The following is a 14,136-nucleotide window of genomic DNA, read 5'->3' as shown; positions in this document are numbered from 1 at the left end:
ATAAACATATGGCAAACTGAAAAAATTCCGAATGATTGGAAGATTGCTCTAATCCAGCCACTGCATAAAAAAGACAACAAATCAGATGTAAATAATTATAGAGGGATCTCTCTTGTACTGGTCACATACAAAATTCTATCAGCGTGTCTCTTGGTAGAACACAAAAGCAATTAGAACCTAAAATAGCAGAATATTAAGCAGGTTTCAGACCAAATAGGTCATGCCCAGAACAATTTTTAACCTGAAAACTATTCTCAAAATACGAGTCCTAAGACAGAAACCCCTAGTATGCACATTTGTAGACTTCAAAAAGCCTACGATTCGATAGATAGGACCTCACTATTCCAAATTTTGGAAGAAATGGACTAGATCCTAAAACCCGAGAACTCATAAAACAAACAATAACTGACACAAAGTCTAAAGTTAAATTTATGGAAAAAATCTCAGAACCCTTCGACATTCATATAGGTGTGAGACAGGGTGATGGACTTTCTCCGATGTTGTTTAATGTAGTCTTTGACCAGGTTATGGAAGAATGGGAGAAGGAACTTAAGGAATGTGAGTTTTGGAAACCAATCCGGCTGGGCTTTCTCAAAACTAAACTCTACATACCATATCTCTCATTTGCGAATGATCTGGCAATATTGACCGATGATGAGGAGATTGCTGTCAAACAGTTCGAGGTACTTAAAGAAAATCAAGAAAAAGTGGGACTGCAGATCTCATTCGAGAAAACTAAATTCTTATGTAAAAAGACAGATATCACAAGTCTGAAAACAAAATACGGTAAAATCGATAGGGTCCCATACTTTAAATACCTTGAGGAATTCATCGAACCAACAGGCCTTGAAAAAATCTCACAACAAAATCGTCTCCAAAAAGTCAAAAAGGCACTAGGGTTAGTTCACAACATCAACAACAAAAATTGTACGTCAAGACAGACTAAACTCCAGCATTACAACACAGTTATAAAACCAGCAGTCCTTTACACCAGTGAAACTTTGACACTTAACAGAAAACATGAACTTGAAGAAATTAAAAAAGTAGAAAGGAAGATCATTCGGAAAATCCTAGGAGCAAAATATACCCAAGATGGTTGCAGACTACAATCAGTCAAAACAACAGAAAAGTATTCTAACATCGAAATTGACATTATGAAAAGACGAATGAAATTATTTGGTCATCTCAATAGACTACCAGAAAATCGATTGACAAAAAGGGTAATAGAATATGTAACCTCGCTCAAGAACTCAACACCTTGGATGGACAAACTTCTAAAGGACCTAAAAAACGCCAACATAAGTCCAACAGACATTTTAGAAAGAGACATGTTCAGATACAAAGTAAAAAAATGGGAAGTTACATCAGAACAACCAAAACAAAATCAGTATAGTCCAAAGTGGTCAGAAGAGTGTAAACAAGCTTTCTCGGAAAGAATGAAAACTTACTGGAGCAACAAGAAGAACCGAATGGAAACTTGAGTTATTTGCTTAACGTCTTTCATTTAGTGGGAGAATTCGAAAATAATAATAATAATGTTATTATTATTGTTATTATTACCCAGATCTTTAAATATGTTTTGGATCTTTCTGTTGTCCTATTATTGAAAATGTAAGAGAACTTCTGATTCAGAATTAATCATACATCATACAACATATAACACTATATTGTAAAAATTTCCTTATTAGGTTTGGCCAGGATTCTTTAGCAGTATATTAATCTAAAAACCTGTAGTCCAGTGCTGCCAGTTAGCACAAAAACGCTGACAATCCTGAAATAATGTCACTATTATACCAAGCGTCTTGTTTACAGAGAAAGATGGTTCAGCAGTTTGTATTTGCTCAAATGCTGGTCGGTCACATGTAAATTTAAAATGCTATTTCCAGGACTTATTGAACCAGAAGACCTCACAGTGTGTTTGTCTTTCTACATAGCTTTTCTAATTTTTTCTTGTTCTTCTATTTTGCACTTTTTTCTGAAAGATGTTTTATTTTGAAGATATAATACTAAAGTATTCAAATAAAACCTATTTGTGATAAAATTTTAACTTATATTTACTGTAAAACAACATTTCAGTTACTTTATTGGCACATGTACATAAGCACATGTACATTTTTTTATATTTTTATGTTATTTGATCTATTGAAAGAAAATATAATATATTTACAATATGCTTTAATTGAGCCCATAAATCCATAAACCAGGCCAAAATTGTAGAATATTATGTACTATTTAAAAAAAGGTCAATGTTACTATGATGCTGTCACCATATAAATTCAATTGGATAAGATTGAATTGTCCATGTGATTCTATCTCAGTAAAATAAATGTGATATTAAACAGGCTGTGATTAGAAAACGGAAATAAAAGCTAATTTACAGCAGGGAAGTTGTAGACAGATATGATGGATCTCAGGTTGGAAATTTTGCGGATGAATGGTTATTTTTAATGAAGAGATCTTAATTTTTTTGTGTCGATGGAGTTAAAACTTATGATGTGATATAATTTTTCTGGTTTTTAATCCAACCTTCTCTCAGTTAATCGCTTATTCCTTAACTTAATTCTAGGAGGAATAAAACAAAAATTTTAAATGCTCTCATCAAATATTTTCTAAAAAAGTATTAGTGAAAGAAAACTGTCAAAACTAGATAGCTTTCTAACTTTAATAAAAAATGACAACTGGTAAAGTCTCTTTATGTAGGAATGAATTACATTTTACTACATTAATATATTGACTTGAAATTTTTAAAATTACCTCTAAATATGATATTACTGAAATAAGGTCATCATTCATACCCCCTTTCAGCAAATATAATTAGGACTGTATAAATTATTCTGACAGTTTGCTGTTCCTTCCAACTTCTCAACTAAATTTTTATTTTGAGACATTAATCATATAGCTTGTTTGGTCCTGTTTATCCTTCCTTTCTTTTCTATGCTAATCTTTTATCTCTATATATTCAGGTATCTTTTCATAAATTATAATCTTTGTAATTTTTCTACTCTTTTTGCTTTCTAAATATCAATCTATTGAAAAATTACTGTTAATTAGATATTAGTTAAAAAATATTTGATTTAAAATACAGAAAAATAAACTAATTCCATACTTTAACCATAACTTCCAAACTCTACCATAAAAAAATGGTAGAAAGAAAAACTTACATGTTTGAGATTAGAGTCAAAAACACAATAAAATGAATCTACATATCAGAATTTCATTGTTTAAGAATTATTTATACCATGTAAGGTTTGGTTTCTAAGATGAAACTTTACAAATTCAGGCATATTCTCTTACCTTATCTTAAAATTAGATTCCTCATAATTCTTTTTTCTACTTTTCATTACTTTTCTTACTCTTATTTATTGTCAAATTAATTTTCTCTTAAAACAGTAAATCCATGTCATTCAGTATGTCTTCTAATTCACTTTTAATTCATAGCAAAAGAACATTGTAAATCATAATATATATTTTTTCCATCATTGCTTAAATATTTACATTTTTCTTAGCACATTCATTGATTCTTTTAAATGCAACTTAAAAACCATTCAAAATAAATTATGTCAATATCTTGCTCCTTACTCAATCAAAACTTCTTTTATTTGTAAATAAGAAGTTATGAAATGAGGGAAGAGTTTTAATTTCATTGGAAATTTAGTGGGCAATAAATAAACCCTTCCTCCTATAGGAAGGAATCCTACAGATTATTTTTATTTTTTCTGGTAGCATCTTATTAACATGAATATTAGAAAATTATTTTAATATAAACTAAGCACTGTTATATTCTAACAGAATTTAACAAAGAATAAGGTATTACAAACAATTGTAATAAAATATTCTTATGGCGTAAATATATCCTTCCAGCAAAAGGATGGATTAATAAAACTATTACTGTTTTTTCTGACGCTCTGTATGTGTCGTCTGTCTTGCGATATTTAGGTACCAGCAATGGTAAGACAAATAAGGTAACTGTAATACAAATAAACAGATTATTATCTCACTTGATCATAATAATTTATGTATAATTTAACAACATTAGAATGTGCTATGCAAATCAATTTAATCGAGTTTCAAGGTACAGTCTACTAATCGAGTAGATCAGTAGTACTCTATATACATCCAAAACGTAAATGAATACTTGATATATTCTACTATTTAAGGTTGGAACTACTTAATATATGCAAAAAAGAGGTTCAATATGAACTGTTAGAGTTTGCAGGACACTTGGTGGTAAGCTGAGACTGGAATTTAGATTAGGAGGTTGATTGTGTGTATGAAGTCTTGGATAAAACATGGTGAGCTCAGTTTTGAGTTTTCCTTCCATCCAAACATGGTTGATTTTGTGCATATCTCCACTCAAAAAGGAGAAGATTAATAGACACATGCAAGAACTGCGTCAAAATAGATAGAAAGAAGAACACTATTTAGTTATTGGCGATGGGATCACTAAGAGTCAGAATGTCTCCGGATTCTAGTTACACTCGATTAAAGAAATACTGTTGAGAGGATACTAGAAGGAAAAGATAAGTGGGAGTTAATCATCAAAATGGCCAGCAAAATTATTAAAAAGAACGTGGTAGAAGAGTAGTACAGGATGAGTATTAGTAATTTAAGCAGCATTCTACGGTTAGGTATGCAGATTATTCTCACAAGAATAATCCACAGACATGGGGTTGGTTGCCCAAGATCTTCAGTGTGAGAATAGCTGTTGCAGGACTCCAAGGTTATTTAAAATATAAATATCCAGGTCACATGGGTATACATTTTATGCTATAGTGGTGCCGAAAGACAACCAGGATGACTGTGTTATATCTTTAAGGTGGGTTTGATCTACATGTGTTTTAAGAAAGAAGGAAAAGGTTTTAGTCAGTGCAAATATCATGCTACCAGTAATGTGAATTAAAGCTATGTGTTAGAGATATTTCCATTCATCCAACATGGAAAAGAAAGTCTAAGAAATAGTAAATGAATTGTTGCAAATGTGATAATGGTATTAAAGACATTAAAAAGAGAAAAAGGATACATTATCAATATACTAATATCAAAAAATATTTTCATTTATAATTATCTTATTTCAGTGAGATGTAGCAAATTAGCAGAGAATTAAAGTTGAGATAATATTTATTTTAATTGATTAGAAATGTTCACTAAAAATGTTCCATATTATTTGGAAATAAGTATAATGATAAGATTAATAATTTCAAATTTTATTACTGAAATAAATCTTTAAAAGAGGATTAATAATCCTCTTTTAATAATTACAGGATTAATTAATACATTCTGAATTATATTCAGAATTATTAAATTTCTGAAATTAAATGTCGCCACATGGTATTACTGTCATTCCAGTAACTGATTTTAGATATAAGATCATATTTTCATGATAAAAAGAAATGGTAATGATGTTTCTGAACTTCCTGACGCTTGCCACTAACATAAACTAAACTTTTTTGTTAGGGATAGAACTTTATAAACTAATGGTTAAATTTCAATAGATGTAATCTGCTTAGGTTTATTGCAACTCCACACACAGATTTCTTATCTTACGCATCTGACTGCAGTGTGTCCGAAACGTTGACATTTGAAACATCGCATAGGTTGCGGGATAAATGCACGTACATCCAGACAATGAATTCCAGCACGTTCTCTTTCGGATAAATTTGGTCGATTGGAGGTTAATACATGTGACGCTGAAGGAAGAACTTCACCATTTCTCCTCATGGTTAACCTGCGGCAAAGAGTCACTCCCTGACTCAACATCTTCTCCACTATTTCCTCTTCTGTGCAATTAAGAAGATCACAGCAAACGACTCCTTTCGATGAGTTAAGTGTACTGTGTGGTCAAACAGACACAAGGAACTCACCGATTTTTTTTATAGCTTGAACCTTTAAGCTTTAATTATCATTCACGGTTTCGACGTACAAACCATTGAAAATCTTACGAATCTCCTTACCAGAACCACCAGCACATTTTGTAATACCTCGAGCAATCAAGAATGGACTGACTTACTGGAATTTTCCATTCTCTCTCGTTATCACTAGTTACCTAGGTTTGGGCGCATTGTTGCTCAACAGAACTTTACGCAAATCTTTTCTAACTCTGTCAGTGTCTTTCTTTGTCTTATCAGATTCCTTGCTGCGTTTCTTCTTCGCTTCTGGCAAATCGGATGTTTCTAAACGACGGTGTTTACATGCACCTTCTACCACGTTTGTTCCAGGTGTTCCATTAGAATTGATCCCTTCTGTAGCAAGGCTAGCCGCCGGGGTACAGCCCCAGTCCAGGGCTACTAAACTTGGAGGTCCGATCCGGTAATTCGGTGGAACCGGCATATATCCTGGCAGAGAGAGGATGAGCAATCTTTGCACTGACTCCAGGCTTCTACTCACCGAAGCTTTCAGAGTTCCCATGCACCGACGTACATGGGCACTTTCACTACATGCTTGCCATCGAAGGGGGCATGTGGACAACCGAAGGTCTCCGTTACACCTCCAGTAACATCGGCCCTGGCCGCCACATCGCCAGCTCTAAGTCTAGTATAAGTCAATTTCCAAATCATTTAATTGTGCTTCATCAATAGGTAGCCAAAAAATCCAATCCATCTTAGTGACCTGAAGGTGAATAACTGTCAAACAAAAGGAAGCATTCCAAGGAAAGTTCTCGGTGCTCCGTTAGCCAGCTATATGTAATGTACATATGTACAGCTGTTGCCGCCCTAGACGTGGAACGTAAATGTTGTGTTCTGGATTTGGGGATTATCTACCTCAGGCCATTATTATTATTATTATTATTATCATTATACATTTTCTCCAACCAGTTTTCCAGTTACTGCCGGGTTTGAGTGAGTGTGTATAGGCAAATGCAATTACTGCTACTGCCTTGCCAGGAGGCCTGATGTAGCTTCAGATGGTATTTTTTTTTTTTTATTGTGTTTAGCTTCCGGAAACATCATAAGTATTACTTCAGAGGATGAATGAGGATTTTATGTATGAATGTAAATGGAGTGTAGGTCTCAGGTTGACCATTCCTAAGAAGCATGGTTAATTGGAACCCAACTAGCAAAGAACACTGATATCCACGAACTAGTATTCAAATGTACCTTCAGATATACATAGATATATCTTGAATAGACTCAGATTGACCATTCCTGAAACGTGTGGTTAATTGAAACCTAACCACCAAAGAATGCTGGTATCCATAGTCTAGCATTTAAATCAATAAAAAATAATTCCTTTATAAGGACTTGAACCTTACAACTCTCAACTTTGAAAATCAGCTGACTTGCGAAGATGGGTTTAAGTACTAGATTAACTCAGAGGGTTTTTATTATTATTAATTACATTTTATGATAAACCAGTAAAATAATACAAACAAGTAAAATTTTCATCATTTCAAACCTTTGTAAAACACAAAATCCTCATTATATCTCTATCCCGTCATGCAATTTAAAAAAATAATACTTTAATAAAATTATGAATATCCATTTTTCTAATAAACAATTCATAACAACAAATTACATGAATGGTTCCTAAAATTTAAATCTAAATTGATGTCAGTGTATACATGTGTGCGCTTAAACATCCTTTGCATAATGCATGCAAAGTTTTTTAAAAATATTACTAATTTGATGATTGATATATCTTTAATTTATAAAACTAATAACTTCTAAATTAAATAATAACAGTTCTGCAATAAAATGCTCAATAAAACTCAGTACTTTTTGAAGAAATTTGTTGATAGAAACACATTTACTTACTATATTTGATGGTGAAAATTTAGGAAAGCATTGCATACAACATCCCTAATCTCATTTTTTTTTATAGGAAGTAATATCGAAAAACAACTTTCTCTCGCACAATATCGTCTCTTTATACCAGGTACCTCACCTAAATGGTTCATCATATTTAATGGAATCCAGGATATTTTTTCCCTGATAAGATTTTATCCATATTGATGCTCTTTATTTTTTTTTCACGGAGTTTTCTAGATATTAGTTTTTTTTAAAAATCTATCATTTGAGTGCTAATTTTATTTCAATTTTTAGGTGAATTTTTTTATTTTACTTTAAATTCTACTCATTATGACTGTACCCATGAGTTATTCTAAAATATTGAACTGTTTTTTATACTCTCATTTAGATTTTTTACAATATTATTATTAATGTATGACAGCAATGTAAATGCAGTATCACTTGGTACGAGCGAAATAACCGTTTTATGTTATTAGTCAACTTAGATTTAAGTATCAGTAAGATTTTACCCCTTAATATGTTTTTTATTCGTTACATAATTCAACTGTTCGATTATCAGTAGTTGGATTTACTAATATTAGTCTAAAGTAAAAAGTAAATGTTTGTTGTCGCATAACACCCAATAACAGAGAGGTGCTGAACAAGAAGTAACAGTCATATTACATACCGACTAACTATGTGTGAATGAAACAAATAAAATTGTAAGAACAAAAATAAAAACAATGATTTGTAATGCTAAGTTATTAATCACCAAACGACCGCCTCATAACAGATATTTTTGGAAATAAATTTAAATTAGAATATCCAAAACAAACAAATTTGTAAGGAACGTTACTAATTTTGCTTAATATGTTATTCAAATATTTTTCTGTTGTTGATTAATTTGTTTCAAAGAATTCGTTTAGTAAACAGTAAAAATTTTGGAAGTGATACATTAGCAATGAGTGTGATTTTTTTTTTTTTTTGTGGACCAATATAATTATTGATAGGAGAATATTCTCAGGATTTGTTTGATATTATAATATGAAAGTAAGATCTGTTTTAAATTATTATTTATTATTACAAAAAAAATTAATAAATAAAATGCATACGATGTCTGTTCAGAAAATAACCGGACCTTATATTTTTAATTTTTATTGTTAATTTTAGAAATTATTTGTCCTTATCAAAGTAAAAAAACTTTTTCACATGAAGTGACACTTTTTTCAGCGCTGTTTTTACTTTGCGTCCTGGATAGCTTCATTTGAAATTTAAGATCCGTGACGAATTTGCTTCAGTATCATCAGTAGTCTCAAAACGGCGTCCTTTCATCCCTGATTTTAATTTGGGAAATTAGAAAAAATTGCAAGGAGCCAGGTCTGGCGAGTAGTGAGGCTAGGGGATAACGGTCATCTGATTTTTGGCATAAAACTGATAAATTGACAAAGCAGAGGGTGCGGGTGCACTTTCATAGTGAAGGAACCATGAGTTGTCTTGCCACAACTCTGGTCTCTTTTTGCAGAATTTTTTTCCGTTGTAAAACGCCTTAATAGTATACTCGATTTACTGTTTCACCTTCAGGGAAGAATTTAAAATTCACAATTCCATTAAAATCGAAAAATAAACGAGATTGAAGTTTATATATTATTCAATTTATTATATTATATTGTTATATAATTATATTATATCATTTTTTTCCTCGTTTATTATATTCTATTAAAAATGAGACTGACGTGCTTTCGCCAATTGTGTGGAAATCCTTCGCCAATTCATTGTGATGAATATGCTCAATGTCATAGCCGTAAATCCAGATTTGTCTCTCGTTATGATCCCTTTGCATATTGGCTTGTTCAAAAAGTTGACGACAAACGTCCACTCTATATTCATTCTGCAGTTCGGTTATCAATCGAGGAAGAAACTTTGCTCACCTCGATGTATATTCAATTTTTAAACAAAATTTAATGGCATGATACAAATGAGATGCTAACCTTTTCTGCAAGTTCTTTGGTAGTCAGTAGGCGATTTGCAGGCAACAGATCATTGGTTTTCTGAACGTGAGTGTCATCATCAGTTAAAGTCGAAGGCCTAACTGGTTGAGGGTCGTCTTTAATTGACTGACAACCATTTTTAAATCGTACAAATCAAGCGTAGTACTGCGTACGACCAAGAACATCAACTTCATAAGCTTGTTTCAAACGTTGGAACGTTTCTGTTTACGTTTTCTCCAGTTCACACAAACGTTTAAGTTGTATCATTGCTTCTGAAAATCTCACGTTACAAAAATCGCTACTAACACTTAAACCCGTTGCACTCAAATAACAGTAAGATGAAAACTAAAATAGATATCAGCAGTCCATGAACACGTGGTTTCAGAGGAGGTTATGCGGAACACAATTCTGTCAACCGCACGTTACTAACTGTTTACAATTTCCTATTAATTTCTCGAAAATGGTACAGCTGATAGTGTAATTAATTAAAAATATTTATAATTATTAACATCCACCTTACCGGCACAATGAAATATCCTCTAGATCTTTCAGTTTACTTGAAAGCCATCATCAGGAGTTAAAATATTAAATCGAAGTCTAAAATTAAAAATCATAACTTAAAATATGTAAATAGTCATGACTGTCGTCTTGTCCTAACAGTAAAATGAAGGGAAATATATGTACTCTGGTGGATTAAAATGAAGTAAACGGAATCATGTTATCAATGAGATAATATTACATTGAACCATTATTTCTTTATATTAATATTTAGTATATTTTTAAATAATATATTACCTTTAAACATTTTTTGTTCATTACTTAAATTTTTATTATTACAGCACCACTTTAAATAAATTATTTAATAAAATTAATATAAATAACAAAACAAAATCATTACTACATAAAAAGGATAAAATGTACTTAAAAAATGAATATACACCTGATGAATATATATATATAAACAGAATGATTCAAGAGGATAGGGCAATACTTTGACAACTCATTCTAGAGGCTAAAAATAAGAAAAAAGTTCATATAAACGTAGGTCCGAAAACGCTTCGTTAGCGAGTTATACAAAGTGAAAGATTTCGCCCGAGTTTCTGTTCCACCGGGTAAATTAAGGCTTTCTGAAATTCTGGGAAGATCAATTAAGGGGCAAATTTAATTTTTTCTTATGGTTTTTGAGCTGGGAAATCGAAAAAATAGGTCGCAGAACTTTACCTCTCTTAGTTTCTAAGATATTCCATGTAAAACGCCAAAAATAGGGTTAAAAACACATTTTTTTTACGTTTGACGTACAATAACGTTGTTAAATTGGCAATAAATCATACATTTTTTAAACATAAATTGTAAAGAATTTAATTATAAGAAGATTTATGTAAATATGTCAACAAAAAAGAAATTAAATTTTAAACATGTCGATTTTTATTAACAACAAAACCAGCGAATACTTAGAAGAAAATGTTACAAAAATGAAAACAGATGTGTCTAGTAGGTACAATAATTTTAACTTGTGTTTTCACAAGATGGCAACACTGATTTTTTTCATCACAATTTGTTTAAATACTACTCAGTTTTTTCAGTTAATTGTGGAAATGTGTCAAAAAACCTTTCTCTGATATATGGTGTTTGCAGTATTACGTCGAATTCTTATCGTAAAAATGTCAGAAAACTGTTAAGAAGTGTAATTTTGTATTCATTTTACAGTGCATAAAAATCAAGTCGGTTAAATAAAGTGAAATTTTGTTTTGAAAAATGCCGCGTTTCTTCCCTAATGCCGAATATGCCGACATGATTTTTATCTATAGATTTTGCAATGGAAATGCTGCAACAGCGGTTACGAAATATCGACATAGATATCCTGGTCGTGTTGTAGCAAATCGTAAAATATTTATTAGAATTTTTAATAAATAAGTTTCGTACTGTCGCCGTTTGGAAAATCAGAATCCTAAACAGTTAATATGGTAATGCGATTAAACATGAAAACCAAAAAAATTACAGTATGTTTAAAAATACTCAGAGAATAAAATTCTCATAGTTGTTGATATTCCATGAGGATTTACAAATAGGACTTCCTCTTAAGAGGATTCTATAGAATCTCCTCCTAATAGCTTATAGCGAGAATTAATTTTAAAGAAGAAACAATATAACCCGATTTAAAATGATAATATTTTATTTTATTATTATATAATTTTCTCTTTATTATTATGAGTTACTCAGATGGAGTGGTGGACGTGGGAATGCACAGGTCTTACCTTGAAATAATGGATAGTTCAAAACCCTCGGGCAATACGTTGACCTATTTAATACCCATACACAAACAGTCTCAGCTGTGTCAGTAAATATAATATATTGTTATGCTAACGCTGTTTCATGGTCATGATTTTATTGTAAATTCTGATTTACATCTCTTCTTGGGTGAGACCCAAACGTAGAACTAAAGGTACACTTACTTGAAAAATAAGTTTAATGAATAATTAGTACAGTAACTACATACCAGAAAAAAGGTGTAGTAAGGAAGAAATCTGAGACTAATATCATCTTGGAATAAAATATTTAATTGTATTCAGTTCTTAAGATTATGGATTCCTACAGAAGTGAAAGATATTGAGTAAAGATGAACAAAAGGTGATAAAAAAGGTTTGTTTCTTTGTTGCGCCCCACGGCCATGGCCCTCTTCCACGGAACACCGTAGAGAAATGTTGCATTGACCACGTGTGAATACAGCCTTCTTTTCGATGCTAATGGTCCGCCGTTGTTTGAGAGCAACCTAACCAGACGATGAACTATTCGTCCCGCCTTCTCGCTAACTTCTTTCACATGGTGGGTGAACGATCGCTTGTCGTCCAGCCACATTCCCAAGTACTTGGTGTTCCCCGCGACTAGACCACCTCTCCCTAGATGTTGATCGCGATGGGCGATCTCCCCGCCAGCGGGACGAAAACAGATTTCCTTTGGGATAGCTGCAACCCCTTTTCCGTCATCCATCTTTCGATCTTAGTTATAGCAGCGTTTGCAGCGTCAGCCATTCCCTCCTCAATCTTTCCCAGTACCACGAGAGCCAAATCAGCGCAGGCAATGAGAGTCAACCCTCCCGGGTAATGAACCCGAAGTACCTAATTATAGACCACGCTCCACAGGAGGGATCCCAATACAGAATCCTGCAGCACCCCACGCGTAGACCGGAACCACAGTTCATTATCACCCAGCCTATATACAAGTCCCCGATCGTCGAGGTAATCTTGTACTATCCTCTTCAGGTAACCACTAACGTCCAACTCCCTGAAGGTAAATAAAAGGTAAATTCCCAACTAAGGGAGTTGAATACTTTCCGCACATCAAGAAATATTACGATTGGTATGAGCCTGGCCCTGCAAGTACCATCTTGCCACCTTTCAGGCCGAAAACCAAACTGTCGATCGTGGGGACCTCCGCTGAAGTCAATCTCTTCCTGGAGCCTTTTCAAGTTAATCGTGCCAAATAAAATGCTATCCTTCCGATAGGATGAAAATACATAAATTAAAAAAGTCATAGTTCTGCTAATTTCTATTCTAAGTGTAAAAATTAAAATTTAGGAAATTATAATCTTTGAAAAATTTCTTATTGACATTTTTTATTTTATGTATTTACTATATTTTCTTTCGTTTTATTTACAAGTTTTGAATAAAACAACCATCTGGGCCGGTATCATCTGATGCCGGCAGCAAAGCACCCTCTTAATTTACTTTGGAGGATCGGAAGATTCCATCTACAAGACCTCAGACACCCTTAAATTCAAGAGGCCGTCAGGAAGATGGAAAAAAGGGTGGCGTAAGTGTAAACCTAGACGATAGAAAATTAGTATGTAAGAAATTTTATGAGTTTTTAACGAGTTTAGTGAAAATATTAATTTCATATTTAAGAATTGAACTGCTAAACATATTTTGTTGAAGTCGTTTAAAAATTATCCAATTTAACAAAAATTAAAAATTATTTAAAAACAAATCAAATTACACTATTTTTGGCAGTCACAGCAAAAAAATGCGAAATAAGAGTTGTTTTTTCGTTCATAAAATGTGGTACTGTAAAATGTATGAGAAAACTATCTTTTATACGTTTCCGTTAATAAATAATTAAAACAAAAGTTTATATTGTATAAAATAATCAATTTAAAGAAAAATAATCTCATTGAATGACATCTCTTAAAAAAGGTTTTACACACACATATATATATATATATATATATATATATATATATATATATATACTAGCGGACCAGACAGACGTTCTCCTGACTTGTCAATGTTCTGTAATAAATGCACAATACTTAAATATAAGTAACTTATTCAAGTTAAAATTAGCAGGAATATGGACGAAATTTCATTAATATGACTATTATCACTTTGTGATTGTTGTATTATTGTAATAAGTTTATTGATTAATTA

At 32.1% G+C, this 14,136-nt stretch overlaps 1 protein-coding gene across 1 annotated transcript; it reads left to right on the top strand.

Moving 5' to 3' along the window:
• The first annotated feature begins 431 nt into the window (after positions 1-431).
• LOC142317977 (uncharacterized) lies at positions 432-1,481 on the top strand. The gene has a single exon (XM_075354511.1). The coding sequence runs from the start codon at positions 432-434 to the stop codon at positions 1,479-1,481; it is 1,050 nt and encodes a 349-aa protein (XP_075210626.1).
• Positions 1,482-14,136: the final 12,655 nt, after the last annotated feature.

Source organism: Lycorma delicatula, chromosome 1, assembly GCF_047948215.1.
Source record: "Lycorma delicatula isolate Av1 chromosome 1, ASM4794821v1, whole genome shotgun sequence".
In the NCBI taxonomy this organism is placed as follows: domain Eukaryota; kingdom Metazoa; phylum Arthropoda; class Insecta; order Hemiptera; family Fulgoridae; genus Lycorma; species Lycorma delicatula.
Note: the sequence above shows the minus strand (reverse complement) of the source record. Positions and strands in the feature narration are given on the sequence as shown.